This window comes from Sander lucioperca, chromosome 7 (genome assembly GCF_008315115.2).
Source record: "Sander lucioperca isolate FBNREF2018 chromosome 7, SLUC_FBN_1.2, whole genome shotgun sequence".
Classification (NCBI taxonomy): Eukaryota; Metazoa; Chordata; class Actinopteri; order Perciformes; family Percidae; genus Sander; species Sander lucioperca.
The window spans coordinates 21183785-21204972 of record NC_050179.1 but is presented as its reverse complement, the minus strand read 5'-3'; the positions used below and the strand labels follow the sequence as shown (position 1 = coordinate 21204972).

Here is a 21188-nt window from a genome sequence, read left to right as displayed (position 1 = left end):
CGTCCACTAAAAGTTCTGTTGTTGCTGCTGACAGACTCAGATTATTATTCTGAGTGTCTGACAACATTATGGGATGGATCCCTACAGAGATAGACCTTTTAGTTAAAGAGTAAGATCCTTTTAGTTTAACATGAAACAGCCCCGAAATCACCATCACCACCAGACTCCATGTAAATAATCAGTACTTTTAGCGTGTATAGAGCCAGCATATTTCCACCAGACTCCATGTAAATAATCAGGACTTTTAGCGTGTATAGAGCCAGCATATTTCCACCAGACTCCATGTAAATAATCAGGACTTTTAGCGTGTATAGAGCCAGCATATCTCCACATGTAAATGAGGGAATTTAGGGTTTATTTCAACCAAACCAGAGTGGTGATTGTTGGAACAGTGGAAAGATGAACCAAGACGGCTTTTGATTTAGTTTCTGTCCACTTTGAAGTGTGTTTTACATGGAGTCTGGTGGGTTTGGCGAAGGCCTCTTAAAGAGGTTAGATTCAAATAGAGCTTATGAATAAATGCTTATTTACATACGTCCTATCGTCATATCGTTACTGAGAGAAGAGATGACAGGAAGGAGAGAAAGATCAACTGAAGGTTTAATGACCAAACCTGCTCTGTGTAACCGAAGCTGAGGGTTGTAAACAGCGTCCAGTAGCTCCCGTTGTCGCTCGTTCTCCTCTTTTGAACAACAAAGTTCCTCCTCGTACTCTGCTATCGTTCTTTCAAACAGCCCAAATATCTCTTCAGCAGCCGCAGTTAGTCGCTGCTCCACCAACGCTCTCAGCATCTGGACTTTACACATTTTACTTCTTTCTCAACACAACAAAGACACTCTGCTAACACACCTTTCTATGACGATAGGACGTATGTAAATAAGCATTTGTTCATAAGCTCTATTTGAATCTAAGCTCTTTAATAGGCCTTCACCAAACCCACCAGACTCCATGTAAATAATCAGGACTTTTATCATCGTAAATCACACTTCATTCAAAGTGGACAGAAACTAAATCAAACTACCAAAAGCCGTCTTGGTTCATCTTTCCACTGTTCCAACAATCACCACTCTGGTTTGGTTGAAATAAACCCTTAATTCACCCATTTACATGTGGAAATATGCTGGCTCTATACACACTAAAAGTCCTGATTATTTACATGGAGTCTGGTGGAAATATGCTGGCTCTATACATGCTAAAAGTCCTGATTATTTACATGGAGTCTGGTGGAAATATGCTGGCTCTATACACGCTAAAAGTCCTGATTATTTACATGGAGTCTGGTGGAAATATGCTGGCTCTATACACGCTAAAAGTCCTGATTATTTACATGGAGTCTGGTTGGTTTGGTGATGGTTGAACGAGAAAGCCGTTAGTCGCTGCTCCACCAACGCTCTCAGCATCTGGACTTTACACATTTTACCTCTTTCTCAACACAACAAAGAGACTCTGCTAATACACCTTTCTGCTAGATGCCATCTTGTTCGAAACACACTTTGAATGAAGTGTGTTTTACGATGCTAAAAGTCCTGATTATTTACATGGAGTCTGGTGTAGTTTGGTGATGGTGATTTCGGGGCTGTTTGATGTTAAACTAAAAGGATCTTACTCTTTAACTAAAAGGTCTATCTCTGTAGGGATCCATCCCATAATGTTGTCAGACACTTAGAATAATAATCTGAGTCTGTCAGTTTAAATTTCATCAAAAGTTGCACTAATGATGAAACTACATATTCCCTCCCACATTTGTAGCTGACCTGTTGCAGGGACATATAATCCTGATGGGGTGTGTGTGTGTGTGTGTGTGTGTGTGTGCGTGTGCAGCATTCAAGTCAGACACTTAGAATAATAATCTGAGTCTGTCAGCAGCAGCAACAGAACTTTTAGTGGAAGCTGACTGAATTAACGGCCGCTGGTTACAGCGTTCTCGCTCCACACTGGACCAGTTTCACAGATCTTTGTCCCCATCAGACACGTAGACCCAAACATGGGGACCAGAAGTTACCCTTCAAAGTCTTTCTTTGTGATCGGTGTAGAAGACATTAGTGACTTTAGCGAGCCTCAGCTGGTTGTTGTCGTAGTGGACGGATCACAGTTCAGTCGCTTTCCTTCCACGTTCTCAGCTCATTTCTTTGTGATTTCCTTCATTGACGGGTTGCTGGTGTTTGGGAACGTTGGAGCTGCCGTGTAATCTTCATATTAACACGCTTTAAACCTCCGTAGACTTAAAATGCCTGAAGCAAAAACAAAGTGAAGACAACATTTTCATTTACAGTCTTTCTTCAAAGAAAGAAGCATGTTAAACGGACAATTATTTAACTGTTATGTCTCTTTAATAGGGTTGGGTACCGAAACATTCGTTCCTACTCAGCCGGTAGGAATCGGACCGCATTAGAACGCAGATTTCGGTTCCTCATTTTCTCTGTCGCTCTGAAACAGACGTAAAAATATCCCACTTTCTCTGTAGTCTACTGTTAGCTAGCTATCGTAAATGTAGGCTACTTTTAAAATGCCATATTTCTCCTCTGGGCTCACCAAAACAGACGTAAGAACATATTAACCATTCACTGCACGGGATCGCTAGTTAACATATTGCACTTGCTCTGCTAGTCTACCGTTAGCGAGCTAGCTAGCTTTGAGTGCATTTAAAATGCCTAAAGCCAAGCGGTCCAAAGTGAGGCTGTATTTCACTTCATAAAAGAGCCTTTCTTTGATGTCATTTTTCAGTTTTTCAAGAATGGGTTTAGGAATCGGAATCATAAAAATCCAAAGGATGCCCAACCCTACTCCGTAATAACTGATTGAATGGTTTGTTATTGTGTGAAATCCAATCACAGCACAGGAAACTAAGGAAGTGTCTAGTTATATCTCAGCGTTGTCCAGCAGAGGGCAGCACACACCCACACTAACCCTGTTATAAGAAGATGAGAGCCAGCGCTTGGTTTTTACAGATGAAGAAACAAAGTACAGGCACCAAACAAAGGATTTATTAAGTACAAATGTTTAAACATTTTTCAAAACTAGGGATGCACCGAATCCAGATTTTTGAGGTTGGGCTGAATCCTGAATCCCCTGGTTGAGATTCTGCTGAATCCTCGTCCCATCCTCAGTCCATGAACACAGTAAACTCATTAATGAAGTAAACAGTGACTGTCCTTCCTTTGCCGTACCTGAAGTTGCTGCATTCTGGCTGCTGTCTGTAGATTCCTTCATCACAACTCGTATTCTTCCAGATGTTTGATACCAGATGTTGTAACAGCGGTGATGTTGTGTATAGTTTAGGGTCCTCGCCACCACCAGACTAATCAGCATTGTAAATTGAACATGTAGCTGGACTTGAATGGCTTTCTTTTGACTGAAAGTTCTGCCAAACTACACTTTTTCTGCTCACCAGTTCCATTTCCACTTTCTCACAGCCTACTGCATTGAACGCTCCACCTACGTAAACACCTTCCTGTAATCAACGGCACCGTCATTACGCGACCAGCGTAGCGACAGTGTAGGGTTCGGTTCGCTGGGAAAAAATTCTAAGGTTCAGCAGAAACCCAACCCTGTCAAAAAGCCCAATATTCAGCCCAATATTCAGCCCAATCAGAAGCCAGTCCTGGATTCGGTGCATCCCTGATTAAAACATTGTAAGTGAACTTAAATCAGCTTTGTTTCCTGTGTTGTGATTTGATTTTAATGTCACAATTCTTCCAGTTATTACAGCCAAAGCACTAAATAATTGTCCTTTTTAAAACGTTTTTCCCGCTGTTATATGAGCGTAAACGTCCACGTATTATACAGGAAACATAGCGTGCATTGTGTTTGACTTTGCTTTCATTTGGGGCGTTTAAAATCCTCCGTAGCTGGAGGCGTTTGCACTTTTCTGAGCAGCTGTTCCAGATGTTTTCGCCCGTTGGTACAGCGGGAACGTTTGATCGTTGGTCGGGCTGCTGCTTCACGAGACACACTAACTTATACCGCCTTCAACTCTGCGTCTTTAAACACAGCCGCCCGGTACCGAGAGAGTTTACCTCCACTTTTAAAGCCACTAACTTTGTCCCGCGGCGCAGCACGGCGGCCGCAGCCACAGGAAGTGATGTCAGCTATAAACAGGTGAATATAAGACTTTAAACGAGCCAGCGTTCAGCGTGTAGCAACAGTTTTCTAGCAATATTCCTGCTCGTGTTTTTAGAGGCTACGAAGGATCGGCTGGGATGAATTCTGACTGGATGGTGTGATTTAAGTACTTTAAGACTCCTTCGCTGATGGATTTTATCTGATTTGACAGGAAGTGTTGAGATTGTTTTCAGATTACAAAGAAATGAGACATTCTAAAACACTTAACGTGAGAAGGCTTAATGTGGTTTAATGTACCTAAACAATGATCAATGATTACCAAAGTTCTCATATTGCTCCTCATAACCACTGAAAACTGTCAAAACATCAAACCCAAAGTCAATTATTATGGACGTTATCTGACATTTACAGTATAGGCTCTAATGGAGCAGAAAGGCTTAATGTCACATGAAGTCCATAATAATAGGACTTTGGGTTAGATTTGTTGACAGTTTTCAGAGGTTATGAGGAGCAATATGACCCCTCTGCGTCTACGCCGTAGCCTGACGTCACCTCTCCAAAAATGTAGCTCGTCAAAGCGACGCACGCCGCTCGGCCGTGGCTTGGTAGCGTTGCATTTCCCCCCAGGCTCATTTCCTGGTTCTCTTTCTCCAGAAACAACATGAAGTCAAGGAGAGGGTTAACTTCTCCTGCTACACATTTCACACAGACACAGACAGACAGACACACATGCCGACTCGACCCACCCACCAGTGCACCAGTATGACACCAGGCCCCTTGCGTAGGCCGGTGGAGGAAGCTCTGCGTGGAGCCTCCTCAGAACCATGAAACGGCCTTCAGCTTTTTCACGTTAAGCATTTGAGAATGTCCCAAATATTCTGTTACGTTGATAACTTACTGACTTCCCCCGAGAATCTAAAAGCTAAAAACTGGAGAACTTAAACCTGATATATATGTATAAAACACTCAGTTTGCTTTTCTTTCTTCAGCGACTCGCTGACGCTTCAACTGTACAAATGTTAAATGAAGTTCTGTTTTTTGGTTTTTGACTCGAGAGATAAAAACTACCGGCTGCAGCTAACGGATTCTTTTCTGGCTTTATTGATTCGTTTGTGTCCCTAAAATGTCAGAAAATGGTGAAACGTGCATCAGTGTTTTACTCAAATGTCTTATTTTTATCCACAACTCCAAGATATTAAGTTTAATGTGATATAAAAACAGAGAAAAGCAAGAAGACCTCCCTGTGTGAGAGGCTGAAACTAGAACATATTCATATTTAACACGTTTACCTTTCTTTATATAAAGATTTACTCAAACTGACTCATGGATTATCAGAAGAGTTGCAGATTATCAATGAATTTTTGCAGCTCTGAAACTAAATATCCGTGTTTGTTGGGAGAAGTTTCAGTCTGACATGCAAAGATACGTTTAAAGTACTTTATGTAGTACTATCTGTTTTTCTTGACTCGCCTGAAGGCCCTGACACACCGACCAGACGGCCGGCCGTCGGCAGTAAAGCCAGTCGGACTGATCAGTCTCCCCGAGGTCCAAAAAGTTCCTCAGAACACACTGCAGAGACGCCGACTTGAGCGTACGCTCTGCACGTCGACGAACGCGTCACGTGGATCTGGCGTCTCCCCGATTAGTAATGGCGGCTCGTTCAGAATACGATCTCATATTGGACTAAAATAGTTCACTGAAACGTGTTTCTGAAAACATTTGAAGAGAAATAGGCCGTGCAGTTGCTGAATCTGTCTTCATTTCAGATCAACAAAGGTCAGATTAAGAGATTTTACTCAGATTTTGAGAGGATCTAGTCACGCTCATCCCGCTCCCCGTTTCCTGGTTAGCTCTCCACCAATCAGATGGCTCATTGGGTCCGACTGCCTGCCCTCCGACCCAGCAAGTCAGGTCGGACCAAATGAAGGCCGACGGCTCCTCCGACTGACTCGAGTCACCGACCTCGCCAGACTGTCAGACGGCTGATTATCATGGTGGTGTGTCAGCGCCTTTAAAGCTCAAGAATAGAAATGAAATTAACTGAAAATGGGGAAAAAACGAGACATTTGAGACTCTATTGCGCACGACTTTAAGATCTTCATAAAAGGATTTGGACTTTAATATCGTTGCTGTCGGGTGAAAACCTTAAAAGTCCCAAAATAAAAAATTAGGAAAAACAATTGATATATTTACTTCAAACTAAATCTAAATCTAAAAAGTTTGAATATTTGTAAGAACAAGAAATTAAATGGCAAAACGTGGCCAGCCGGTGGAAACGTTGTACGTCCAAAACTTAATTAAAAATAGGGATGCACCGAATCCAGATTTTTGGGGTTCGGCCAAATACCGAATCCACTATTAAGCCTCATGTTGTCCTCGGGTCAGATTTGACCCCTTTCAGAAATATGGGTTTCTTTCAACCAAATTTCCCCTAAATTAACATGTAACACTAAAATAAAAATTGATCACTACTTTCATGGTCTGCCCGGGTCAAAATCTGTGATAATACATAAACATATGTTCCTTTGAACTATTACTCAAAATGGAAAATTAGGCATAATTTCATGTAAATGAGGTGCAGTGACGATAAATTCCAAAGAAGTGTAAAACGAAGTAATAAGTTGGAATCAAGTTGGCTAAGAAGATGTAAGACAGACCTCGGGGAGACTTTACAGGCTGCTTTATGAACAGGCAAACCAAACCAGGTCAGTTTTGGTAGATAGGAAAACATCCCCTGATTAAGATCCTACTGAATCCTGAATCCCCTGGTTGAGATTCTGCTGAATCCTCGTCCCATCCTCAGTCCATGAACACAGTAAACTCATTAATGAAGTAAACAGTGACTGTCCTTCCTTTGCCGTACCTGAAGTTGCTGCATTCTGGCTGCTGTCTGTAGATTCCTTCATCACAACTCGTATTCTTCCGGATGTTTCCTACCAGATGATGTAACAGCGGTGATGTTGTGTATAGTTTAGGGTCCTCGCCACCACCAGACTAATCAGCATTGCTGATTGAACATGTAGCTGGACTTGAATGGTCTTCTTTTGACTGAAAGTTCTGCCAAACTACACTTTTTCTGCTCACCAGTTCCATTTTCACTTTCTCACAGCCTGCTGCATTGAACGCTCCACCTACGTAAACACCTTCCTGTAATCAACGGCGCCGTCATTACGGTGACCAGCGTAGCGCGCGGAGTGACAGCGTAGGGTTCGGCAGAAACCCAACCCAGTCAAAAAGCCCAATATTCAGCCCAATCAGAAGCCCAGTCCTGGATTCGGTGCATCCCTGATTAAAACATGAATTAACTTCTTCACCTCGAACGAAAACGCATCGTCACAGTTTAAATATTTGTAAAAACCCACGGCTGAAGTCTGGAGAAAGAAGGGTTTTATTTCCCCGACAGCGACCGTTTCCTAAATTATTCCTCAGCATTAAGACACTCAAACATCTCACCCGTCTGAGAGCGTTGGTCTCACCCATCTGAGAGCGTTGGTCTCACCCGTCTGAGAGCGTTGGTCTCACCCGTCTGAGAGCGTTGGTCTCACCCGTCTGAGAGCGTTGGTCTCACCCGTCTGAGAGCGTTTGTCTCACCCGTCTGAGAGCAGAGTTGGAAGGTGCAGCTTTCAGACGGACGAGCATGTTTTCTGTGACTCATATAAAAAGTCTTACTGTGTTTAATTCTGATCCATTAAAAAGAAAATGAAAAGTTGTTTAATTATATTGGCAGTTAAATGATGTATTTATAAAACAAAGTAAAATAAAAAACATCTTGCAAAAGTTTCTATTTCCTTATTTTGTCTTTTAACGACGAGTCGGAAAAAATGATTTTGAGAATATTTAATTTGCAGATTTGTGTGTTTTGTAACGGAGAGAAAATGGGAAATTAATACATTTGTGAAAACTGGAAAGTAGCTCATAACTCGGGAGGGAAGTAGACATTTTGATGCAGTATTATGGGATGTTTTTCAACGCAACTGCATCGCAGAATTGTTGGCTGAGCGAATTATTTCTAAAGGCGCTGACACACCAAGCTGATAATCTGCCGTCGGACAATCTGCAGGGTTCACACGTTTGGAGAAAGCCTGGAAACGTTTTGGAATTTGAAAAATGCAAATTCCAGTCCTGGAACGGTTTTGGAAACATAAAAAGACCCAGAGAGTTTTGGAAAAGTCATGGAATTGTTTATTAACACAGCATATGTGATTAATGAATGTATTTCACGTCGTCCTAACCTCACCGTTATATTCAGGGAGTGATATCACGACTCCCACCATGAATTTCAGGAATACATAGTCATGGAAATTTGCCGAAAAGTCATGGAAAAGTATCGGTTAAAATGTGTATGATACCTGAGTCTGGCGAGGTCGGTGACTGGAGTCTGTTCGGTGTGTTCTGTGCCGTCGTCCGTCGGAGGAGCCGTCGGCTTTAATTTGGGCCGATTTGACTTGTTGAATCGGCCAGTCGGACTCAACGACCAATCATCGGAAATGGCGAGCGGGATGAGCGTGACTAGAGTCTCTCAAAATCTGAGTAAAATCTTTTAAACTGACCTTTTTTGATCTGAAATGAAGACAGATTCAGCAGCTGCGCGGCCTATTTCTCTCTTCAAATGTTTTCAGAAACACGTTTCGGTGAACTATTTTAGTCCAATATGAGATCGTATTCTGAACGAGCCGCCATGACAGTCTGGCTTTGAATTTCTGGAGAAACCAGACCCACGTGACGCGTTCGTCCAATCAGCTGCTGGTTTTCCTTTTTGCGCGACAATCCAGATTAGCGCCGCCTGCTGCTATGGAGACGTATTACGTCTTGCGCACGCGCAGAACGTACGCTCAAGTTGGCGTTTCTTTGGTGAGTTCTGAGGAACTTTTCAGACCAACTGGGGGAGACTGATCAGACTGACTTTCCTCATGACAGTCGGCCGTCTGGTTGGTGGGTCAGAGCCTTTAAAGTTTTCAACGGGAAACAAACATAAATTAGACTGAGTCAAAACTCCATTTAATGACCGAATAAGGAAATTTTACTTGTATGTTTTACTTTAGAGGGGTGGGGGTGGGGAGGTTGTAAATGCATCATTTAAAATGTAATTTAAATTTTAATTGATTGTTATTGAACATCGTAAACGTCTGTTTATTCTGCAGATGTGAAACGGGGTTAAAAGCTGAAAACTTTTCTCGGATGTTTCCAAACTCGTTCGGTATCGAGGAGAGAAAATCTGTCGGTTCTATTTCAGAGACAAAATGTCATGTTAGTGTCAGAACGTTCTGGAGATATGTGGCTTGTTGGAGAATGGATCCAATATTTAGTTTGGTGACTACAGAAAGGAAGAATCCCTCAAAATCTGTGTTCACTTCCCGTTGGACTCGGAACCTGCCGCTAGTCTCCTAGAGAGGTGGAGACGTGGACCAACCCCAGGACACAAGGTACATCTCATGTCCCTTACGTTGCCTCCCTTCCTCACGTCTCAGTCTCTCCCACCGAGGAAGCACGGGAGACACACGAGGAAATAGGAAATGGATGAGACGTCATTTACTCTGAAGCTGGCAGCACATTACAGGCACTAATCTCCCTCCATACTCCCGTACAGTACTGACAGCACATTACAGGCACTAATCTCCCTCCATACTCCCGTACAGTACTGACAGCACATTACAGGCACTAATCTCCCTCCATACTCCATACAGTCTACTGACTGCACATTAAAGGCACTAATCTCCCTCCATACTCCATACAGTCTACTGACAGCACATTACAGGCACAAATTACCCCCCATACTCCATACAGTCTACTGACAGCACATTAAAGGCACTAATCTTCCTCCATACTCCATACAGTCTACTGACCGCACATTAAAGGCACTAATCTCCCTCCATACTCCATACAGTCTAGTGACAGCACATTACAGGCACTAATCTCCCTCCATACTCCATACAGTCTACTGACAGCACATTACAGGCACAAATTACCCCCCATACTCCATACAGTCTACTGACAGCACATTAAAGGCACTAATCTCCCTCCATACTCCATACAGTCTACTGACCGCACATTAAAGGCACTAATCGCCCTCCATACTCCCATACAGTCTAGTGATAGCACATTACAGGCACTAATCTCCCTCCATACAGTCTAGTGATAGCACATTACAGGCACTAATCGCCCTCCACACTCCCATACAGTCTACTGACAGCCCATTACAGGCACAAATTACCCTCCATACAGTTCAGTGACAGCAGCAGCGGGGTGGGGGACATGACGCAGTGGGGCGGTGGGATCTCATTGGTGCAGACGGTCTAGCCACCTCCGGCCGGTCAGCTGTGTGTCTTCATCTCCTCCTCCTCCTCACCACACGGAGTCCATACTGACGTCTGCACCCTCGGAGGTCGGAGAGAAACACGCTGCCAGTATCACCAGTATCACCAGTATCAAACCACCGCCGACATGTCGCTCACCGACGATCCCAACTACCGGAAGCTGGAGCAGTGGTACAAAGCTAACGCCGGCGGCCTCAGCATGAGGGACATGTTCGAGTCCGACAAGGACAGGTTCAACACGTTCAGGTGGGAGGGAGAGCAGACATTTTGATGAAGATGGTGATGAAGATGATGGTGGTGGGCGTGATGCTGACAGTGTTGCACGTTTAGCATACACGTCAAAGGCCTTCTCTAAATCAAAAGTTTAATGTAGCCAACACACGTTAAATTGACCGTTTTTTGTATGGACCCTGGTGTGTGTTTCCCTATGAAAACGTACATCTCTAAATCGCAGATGTAATGTAGCCAACACACAGTGGTTCGTTAAATTGCCAGTTTTTTGAATGGACCCTGGTGTGTGCTTCCCTACGAACGGTTACATCTCTAAATCGCAGTTGTAGTCCGTTAAATTGACAGATTTTGTGTGCTTCCCTATGAACAGTTACCCAACACACAGTGGTCCGTTAAATTGACAGCTTTTTGCATGGACCCTGATGCGTTTACTTATATGCAGTACTTCCTTATAGCTGTAACACCATTTTCAATCCGTCTCTGGCTTCACCACACAGCTAGCTACCCGTTAAATTGACCGTTTTTTGCATGGACCCTGGTGTGTTTCCTTCCTTATGAACAGTTAAATCTGTGAACCACAGGTGTAATGTTGCTAACACACAGTAGTCCGTTACATCGACATTAAGAGTGTTTCTGTACTAGCTCTGGTGTGTGTTTCCTTCCTCATAAATAGTTCAATCTGTGAATCCTCACATCCTTCACAAGGTCATGGTTTCACGTTGGTACTTTAGGTCCTTATTGGAGCCGTTCCCGCCTGTTTTCACACCTGTATTCACACCTGTCCTCACGTGTCCGGTAACATCTCTCATCTGTGTGTCGCACAGCATTTTAAAAACACTCGACAGGTAATTAAAGTCCCCTAGCTAACGTTAGCTGGCATGCTAATGTCACCGCGCCCATTATCGGACAGCCAGCTCTGGGGAGGATTGACGCGTTATAAAATTATAACATATTATATTATTATATAATATTGAACAACATCACTGTGACTTAATGTGCTTTATGTACTTATGTCGTCTGCTTGTATTTAATGTGACAAACGATGATTTAAACTCGGCTAATGCAACTCTTAAAGAGCCGAAATCTGCGTTAAATCACAGTTCATACCCGTGTTTTAAGACCTGTCGCTGTCTTCACGGTCTTCTCTTGCTGGGAGACACCGGGGACACCGGGGACACCGGGGACACCGGGGCTGCTACGTGCGCTGCAGCACACCTCCCCGGGTAGTTGGTGTGTGTGTGTGTGTGTGTGTGTGTGTGTGTGTGTGTGTGTGTGTGTGTGTGTGTGTGTGTACTTTCACTAATATATTTTATCATCTACTTTTTAATGTGTTGCTTTTTTATTGTAAAACAGTTAAAGTGTGTGTGTGTATATATATATATATATATATATATATATATATATATATATATATATATATATATATATATTCTCTATAATGAGTGTGAAGCAGGAAGTCTAAGGTGTGTGTGTGTGTGTGACAGCACCACTCTGGGGACAGACGATGGAGACATCCTGCTGGACTACTCCAAGAACCTCATCAACCAGGAAGTGATGGACATGCTGCTCGCCATGGTAACACACACACACACACACACACACACACACACACACACACGTCCACAGTGCTGATGCTGTCTCCTCCAATCAGCATTGAGCCTGTCAGCTGATCAGCTGACTGCTGTGAACATGCTGCAGGTTACAGCAGGGCGTTGTCTCGTGTCCAGCTCTCTCTGCCGAGTAAACGCACGCCAAGCCAACCGCCAACAACTAGTGCCGACCAATCAGCACGCAGCATGCTTCTACCAAGATCTAATCATGTCTGTGATCGGCTGTCTGACATTACAGGTCATAGAAACATGCAGCTCACGCAGTCTGTAAGTTTATTTGATTAGGACAATGCACATTAATCAGCATTTCTGTAAATGCGCCAGAGTTAGCCAGTCGGCTAATTTTCAACTATAGTCCTAAAGTCACACTCACAGCTGGAACAGAGACAACGACCTGTGGCGTGATGATGTCATGATGTTTGTACTACACACAGCTCTCTGAGGCCTCAGCACACTGGCTGCGTGGCGTGAGCGTGGCGTTTCTGTGGCGTGTCAGCTGCGTGGCGTTTTCTATGTCTTTGCACCAGAAAGGTGTCAAAGACAACGTCAGCAGGCTCCAGAATATTTCCTTCTGTATTGACAGGTGCAATATTAGAAATTATTATTTTTTTTAAATTACATTAAAGTCCAAACCTCGAGACTCTCAAACATCAACATGTCATTTATTAAATGTATTTGTGTCAAAATGACATATAAACATCTTTTGTATTCTATGTTGTCTGGAAACGCTTCCAACACGCTGGCGTGTGGCGTGAATAATAGGCGTCGGTTCTATATCTAGCATGCACGCGTTTTCTGAGACGTGTGCGTCACGCAGGCAGTGTGTAAGCTCTAACCTGTTAACATGGGAGCCCAAATAAAAATGGACACGCCACACAGCCGACCCGCTCACGCCACACAGCCGACACGGTCACGCCACGCAGCCGACCCGGTCACGCCATGCAGCCGACACGGTCACGCCACGCAGCCGATCCGCTCACGCCACACAGCCGACACGGTCACGCCACACAGCCGATCCGCTCACGCCACACAGCCGACAAGTTCACGCAGCCCGTGTGCAGGAGGCCTCAGAGAGTATAACAGTGCTGCCTGTTGACCAGATTGTGTAACCAGGGTTGTGTTTGCCGTCCTGAAGTCAGAGCAGCTAGGACAGACTTGGTGCTCCGAGACGTGAGATAACAACCAGTCCTGTTGCTCAAAGACACACAGCAACAGGAAGGTTTCACCACGGTGATGTGGAAAGACTCCGCGGTCTCCGGCTGGAGAAAGAGGCCTTTGTCCTGCGGGGAATGTGCCAACACTTCCTCCTCAGATTGCACCGAGAGAGAAGTGAAGAAATCCAGTTGTGTCACGTTCTAACACGGTCGCTGGAACAGTCAGTCCACCTGTTGAGAAACAGAATAAGGGATGTCACGGTTTAGATTAGAAATGAGAACAGATCCAAACGTCAACCTCCCTCTCTGTCAGCCTGCACAACAGAAATGTGGAAACTCTTCACTTTTAAACATTTAATAGAGACAGAAATGTCTAGAAAAGCTGCTAAAGCTTCAAGAACTACTGTCTGAAGAGAGAAACAGAGGGAGGGGAGAGAAGGGAAAACCTTTTTAGGCTTTAGACTCTCTCCACGCTGGCTTTCAACATATCCTCTACTGCAGACCCAGGGAGACGTTAGCCCTGATAATAAAATAATATATAATGATAATAACGTGAACCGTCTGCTGTGTTTACAGGCCAAGTCCAGGGGAGTGGAGGAAGCCAGAGACAAGATGTTCTCTGGAGAGAAAATCAACTTCACCGAGGTACCCAGCACATTAAACCCAGTCAGTCTGTTCATGCTACACACACACACACACACACACACACACACACACACACACACACACACACACACATACATACACACACACCTTCATCAGGATTATATGTCCCTGCAAAAGGTCAGCTACAAATGTGGGAGGGAATATGTAGTTTCATCTAAATTTAGTGCAACTTTTGATGAAATTTAAACTGACAGACTCAGATTATTATTCTAAGTGTCTGACAACATTATGGGATGGATCCCTACAGAGATAGACCTTTTTAGTTAAAGAGTAAGATCCTTTTAGTTTAACATCAAACAGCCCCGAAATCACCATCACCAAACTCCACCAGACTCCATGTAAATAATCAGGACTTTTATCATGGTAAAACACACTTCATTCAAAGTGGACAGAAACTAAATCAAACTATCAAAAGCCGTCTTGGTTCATCTTTCCACTGTTCCAACAATCACCACTCTGGTTTGGTTGAAATAAACCCTTAATTCACCCATTTACATGTGGAGATATGCTGGCTCTATACACACTAAAAGGCCTGATTATTTACATGGAGTCTGGTGGAGATATGCTGGCTCTATACACGCTAAAAGTCCTGATTATTTACATGGAGTCTGGTGGGTTTGGTAGACACAGACACAGACACTTGATGCAGTGGTGTTGTGTAACAGCATCCTCTGTGACTTTGCAGTTTTCATTGAAGGCAGATGACGTCATGATTAACATCAATACTTCCCTACCTCCTTCCTACGTACTTCCCTTCTCTCCTTCCCTCCTTACATCCTTATAATTATTATAATTATAATAATATAATTATTTATATTACTTACTTCTTACATGAAGTGTAGAGCTGCTCAGGACTACACAAATATTCACTTTACTGAGAAATAAAACGTGTGTGTGTGTGTGTGTGTCTCTGTGTGTGTGTGTGTGTGTGTGTGTGTGTGTGTGTGTGTGTGTGTGTGTGTGTGTGTGTGTGTGTGTGTGTGTGTGTGTGTGTGTGTGTGTGTGTGTGTGTGTGTGTGTGTGTGTGTGTGTTCTCCAGGGCCGTGCTGTGCTTCACGTCGCTCTGAGAAACCGCTCCAACGCGCCCATCACCGTGGACGGGACAGACGTGATGCCAGAGGTCAACCGCGTGCTGGACAAGATGAAGGCTTTCTGCCACGTACGTACACACACACACAGAGACACACACACACACACCCCGTAGCATTTGGCGTGGTTCTGACGGTGGCGTTGTGTGTTGCAGAGAGTGCGTAGCGGCGAGTGGAAAGGCTTCAGCGGGAAGAGCATCACGGACGTGGTCAACATCGGCATCGGAGGCTCCGACCTGGTGAGTGGCCCTAACCACGGAGGGGGGGGGGGGCAGCTTACACTCTGGAAGAAACGGGATCTAGGTCACTTAAATGTGTGTTGTGATGGTGCGTTCAGGGCCCTCTGATGGTAAATGTGTGTGTTGTGATGGTGCGTTCAAGGCCCTCTGATGGTAAATGTGTGTTGTGATGGTGCGTTCAGGGCCCTCTGATGGTAAATGTGTGTGTTGTGATGGTGCGTTCCGGGCCCTCTGATGGTAAATGTGTGTTGTGATGGTGCGTTCAGGGCCCTCTGATGGTAAATGTGTGTGATGGTGCGTTCAGGGCCCTCTGATGGTAAATGTGTGTTGTGATGGTGCGTTCAAGGCCCTCTGATGGTAAATGTGTGTTGTGATGGTGCGTTCCGGGCCCTCTGATGGTAAATGTGTGTTGTGATGGTGCGTTCAGGGCCCTCTGATGGTAAATGTGTGTTGTGATGGTGCGTTCCGGGCCCTCTGATGGTAAATGTGTGTTGTGATGGTGCGTTCAGGGCCCTCTGATGGTAAATGTGCGTTGTGATGGTGCGTTCAGGGCCCTCTGATGGTAAATGTGTGTTGTGATGGTGCGTTCAGGGCCCTCTGATGGTAAATGTGCGTTGTGATGGTGCGTTCAGGGCCCTCTGATGGTAAATGTGTGTTGTGATGGTGCGTTCAGGGCCCTCTGATGGTAAATGTGTGTGTTGTGATGGTGCGTTCAGGGCCCTCTGATGGTAAATGTGTGTTGTGATGGTGCGTTCAGGGCCCTCTGATGTTAAATGTGTGTGTTGTGATGGTGCGTTCAGGGCCCTCTGATGGTAAATGTGTGCGTTGTGATGGTGCGTTCAGGGCCCTCTGATGGTAAATGTGTGTTGTGATGGTGCGTTCAGGGCCCTCTGATGGTAAATGTGTGTTGTGATGGTGCGTTCAGGGCCCTCTGATGGTAAATGTGTGTGTTGTGATGGTGCGTTCAAGGCCCTCTGATGGTAAATGTGTGTTGTGATGGTGCGTTCCGGGCCCTCTGATGGTAAATGTGTGTGTTGTGATGGTGCGTTCCGGGCCCTCTGATGGTAAATGTGTGTTGTGATGGTGCGTTCAGGGCCCTCTGATGGTAAATGTGCGTTGTGATGGTGCGTTCAGGGCCCTCTGATGGTAAATGTGCGTTGTGATGGTGCGTTCAGGGCCCTCTGATGGTAAATGTGTGTTGTGATGGTGCGTTCAGGGCCCTCTGATGGTAAATGTGCGTTGTGATGGTGCGTTCAGGGCCCTCTGATGGTAAATGTGTGTTGTGATGGTGCGTTCAGGGCCCTCTGATGGTAAATGTGTGTGTTGTGATGGTGCGTTCAGGGCCCTCTGATGGTAAATGTGTGTTGTGATGGTGCGTTCAGGGCCCTCTGATGTTAAATGTGTGTGTTGTGATGGTGCATTCAGGGCCCTCTGATGGTAAATGTGTGTGTTGTGATGGTGCGTTCAGGGCCCTCTGATGGTGACCGAGGCTCTGAAGCCGTACTCGGCCGGCGGGCCCAACGTCTGGTTCGTCTCCAACATCGACGGGACTCACATGGCCAAAACCCTCGCTCAGCTCAACGCAGAGAGCACGCTGTTCATCATCGCCTCCAAGGTACACACACACACACACACACAGACAGACAGACAGACAGACAGACTCACACACACACACACACACACAAGCATGCACCCACCTCTGAGGGAAAGGTAAATGTGTGTGTTTGGTATATAAAGTGTTACATAATCTCTGGAGATACCATTTAGACTTCTGGACAGAACGTAGTCTGTCTGTCTGTCTGTCTCTCTGTCTCTCTCTGTCTGTCTGTCTCTCTCTCTGTCTGTCTGCCTGTCTGTCTCTCTGTTAGTCCTATGTTACCTGCCTAGCGACTGCAGATGAAAAGTAGTTATTTTTATGGCATATTTACATGGTGTTTATACTAGGGATGTCCAGATCCGATCACATGGTTTCAGACTCGATCAGAATCAGACGTTACCCCCTGATCAGGACTGGGATATATATGGATATATATTCTCATTATTTGTTAACACATCTATAGTTATGCGGTGGCCCAGAGTTAGACCCTTTTGACTCCACACAGAAACAGCAACACGTGCAGCATGACATCACTTTGTTGCAGAGACGCTATTGGTTAAATGCCGGCAAAGTAGAACACGGAAGAAGCTTGAAGCAGAAAGCGTGAGTATGTCTGCAGTCTGGAGGGATTATAAAGTTGAATTATTATAGAAGTATCGGATCAGGACTCGGTATCGGTAGATACTCAAAATCAAATGACTCGGACTCCAGGGCAAAAAAACCAGATCGGGACATCCCTAGTTGATATATACCGTATTTTCCGGACTATAAGTCGCTCCGTAGTGTAAGTCGCATCACTCAAAAAATGCATCATGAAGAGGAAAAAAACATATATGTCGCATTTATTTAGAAATTTATTTCACAAAATCCAAGACCAAGAACAGCCATTTAATCTGGAAAGGCAAGTTATTCAACTACACAACAGCACACAGAACACCAGGCTGAACAGGTGTCGGTATGTTAACGTCACACATTACCAGTTATTCAGAACCACTACCAGGGCGTGGAGACGTAACTGCACCGTTGACAAGCACCCATCTGTGGACTCGTTCCTCCAGCTCTGGCCATCTGGCTTTCAGCCCTCGATTAGCCGACTAGCTTTCTTTGTTTCCTTCATTGCAGTAAGAGTCACCTTTTCGCCAGTCCCTCGCAAGTTTCTCTCTCACTCCAAACTTTCTTTGTGCTGCTCGATTACCGTTTTCGGCTGCATATTTTACTACCTGCAGTTTGTAATCTGCAGAATAAGATTTTCTTTTCTTTCTCAGTTTTTCTTTAGGAGCAGCATATAGTTGTCACAAGCCTAGAGCGCCCTCTGGCGGCTGTAGATGGTGATGTTTTCAGCATGAATTAACATTTAAAAACATGTTAAATTAGATATATTTTGATATATATAAGTCACACCTGACTATAAGTCGCTGGACCAGCCAAACTATGAAAAAGAAGTGTGTCTTATAGTCCGGAAAATACGGTAACAATGTTCATAAATATGCACGGTCCCTACCAAATAAACCAGTTAAATACAAATAAAATAAATCCAGAAAACATCTGTATTTCTGAGAATATTTTTTCAAATTTAGAGGAAAAATGTCAGATTTTCTCTGAGATGAAATTTGTCCATTATTTCTTTTCTACAATCTTTTGTCCCCTAATACGCCGTCTCACAATTTAAATGTCTCAGTGTGGATAACGGCAGTGTTGGTAGCTCAACATAGAGCTACATATACGTATAATATATCATATATAATATGTCATATCATATATCATATATAATATATCATATGATATATCATATATGATATATCATATATCATATATAATATATCATATGATATATCATATATGATATATCATATATCATATCATATATCATATATGATATATAATATATCATATATATATTATATATCATATATCATATCATATATCATATATGATATATAATATATATCATATATCATATATCATCATATATCATATGATATATAATATATCATATGATATATAATATATCATATATGATATATGATGTATGATATGATATATATGATATGTTATATATAATATATCATATATTATATATAATATATCATATATGATATATAATATATCATATATATCATATATCATATATGATATATTATATATCATATATGGTATATGATATACTGGATAGTTTTACCCTAATACTACTAAAGACATGTACCCAGGTTAAGCATCTCTTAGAAGGATTAGTATTTATGTCGTGTTCTTCATATTTCAGACGTTCACCACTCAGGAGACCATCACCAACGCTGAGTCGGCCAGGGATTGGTTCCTCCAGACAGCCAATGATGTGAGTCCATTTGCTCCCTGGCAGCTGATTGGACGCTGATCTGTAGTTAGGTTATAAGTGTCTCATCATATTTCTTCTCCTCCGCAGAAATCTGCTGTCGCCAAACACTTCGTGGCTCTGTCCACCAACGCAGTGAGTTCACATCCCATAATAATCTGTCACACACACACATCCCATAATGATCTGAACTATGTAAACCTGTTTTCTGTTGTTTTTTATCCAGTGGGAATTGAGTCTGTGTGAACAGCCCATAATCTGTTTCCTCCTCTCCTCCCTTTCTCTCTCTCTCTCCTCCCTTCCTCTCTTGTTCCCCCTCTCCTCTCTCCTCTCTCCTCCTCCCTTCCTCTCTTGTTCCCCCTCTCCTCTCTCCACTCTCCTCCTCCCTTCCTCTCTTGTTCCCTCTCTCCTCTCCGCTCCTCCCTTCCTCTCTTGTTCCCCCTCTCCTCTCCTCCCTTCCTCTCTTGTTCCCTCTCTCTCCTCTCTCTCCTCTCCGCTCCTCCCTTCCTCTCTTGTTCCCCCTCTCCTCTCTCCTCTCCTCTCTCTCCTCTCTCCTCTCTCCTCTCTCCTCTCCTCTCCGCTCCTCCCTTCCTCTCTTGTTCCCCCTCTCCTCTCTCCTCTCCTCTCTCTCCTCTCTCCTCTCTCTCCTCTCCGCTCCTCCCTTCCTTTCTTGTTCCCTCTCTCCTCTCTTCCTCTCTTGTTCCCCCTCTCCTCTCTCTCCTCTCTCCTCTCTCCTCTCCGCTCCTCCCTTCCTTTCTTGTTCCCTCTCTCCTCTCTCCTCTCTTCCTCCCCCTCTCCTCTCCTCTCTCTCTCTCCAGGTCAAAGTGAAGGCTTTTGGCATCGACCCAGCGAACATGTTTGAGTTCTGGGATGTAAGTTTGTCTGATCATGTGACGACTGTTTCTTCTTAACAGACAGATGTGGAGAACATCTGGTCAGTAACAGATGTGGAGAACATCTGGTCAGTAACAGACAGATGTGGAGAACATCTGGTCAGTAACAGATGTGGAGAACATCTGGTCAGTAACAGATGTGGAGAACATCTGGTCAGTAACAGATGTGGAGAACATCTGGTCAGTAACAGATGTGGAGAACATCTGGTCAGTAACAGATGTGGAGAACATCTGGTCAGTAACAGACAGATGTGGAGAACATCTGGTCAGTAACAGACAGATGTGGAGAACATCTGGTCAGTAACAGATGTGGAGAACATCTGGTCAGTAACAGACAGATGTGGAGAACATCTGGTCAGTAACAGACAGATGTGGAGAACATCTGGTCAGTAACAGATGTGGAGAACATCTGGTCAGTAACAGATGTGGAGAACATCTGGTCAGTAACAGATGTGGAGAACATCTGGTCAGTAACAGACAGATGTGGAGAACATCTGGTCAGTAACAGACAGATGTGGAGAACATCTGGTCAGTAACAGATGTGGAGAACATCTGGTCAGTAACGGACAGATGTGTAGAATCAGAATCAGAAAAAGCTTTATTGTCCAGTACGTTTACACACACGAGGAATTTGTCCTGGTGCTGTAGGTGCATGTCACATTAAAGCAACACGCACAGACACACTGAGTCGCCATATGCGGCGCCATCACAACTCTCTCTTAACTCTGGCAGGGACAGAAACAGCATGACATGAGGAGAGGAGAGGGAATAAAGCCACTCTCAGACTATCCTCATAAAGATAAGAACAGTGTGGGAACAGGAAAAAACACCTCAGCACATAGCACACAAACAGTACATTTGCACTGCTGAACATAACATAACATAACATAACAACATAACATAACACCATAACATAACATAACACCATAACATAACATAACACCATAACATAACATAACACCATAACATAACACCATAACATAACATAACACCATAACATAACAT

General features: G+C 44.0%; 1 protein-coding gene across 2 annotated transcripts in view; it reads left to right on the top strand.

The window, feature by feature from the left end:
• The first annotated feature begins 10340 nt into the window (after positions 1-10340).
• gpia (glucose-6-phosphate isomerase a) overlaps positions 10341-21188 on the top strand; it is a 25721-nt gene continuing 14873 nt past the window's right edge. The window contains exons 1-9 of one of the 2 annotated variants that reach the window (XM_031314553.2): positions 10341-10622; positions 12092-12182; positions 13948-14016; positions 15077-15196; positions 15281-15364; positions 16833-16979; positions 19222-19293; positions 19381-19425; positions 20109-20162. In XM_031314553.2, the coding sequence (XP_031170413.1) occupies positions 10504-10622; positions 12092-12182; positions 13948-14016; positions 15077-15196; positions 15281-15364; positions 16833-16979; positions 19222-19293; positions 19381-19425; positions 20109-20162 (801 nt within the window). In that variant the 5' untranslated portion in view covers positions 10341-10503. The remainder of the gene's footprint in view (positions 10623-12091; positions 12183-13947; positions 14017-15076; positions 15197-15280; positions 15365-16832; positions 16980-19221; positions 19294-19380; positions 19426-20108; positions 20163-21188) is intronic. The other variant, XM_031314552.2, reaches the window with a different exon arrangement.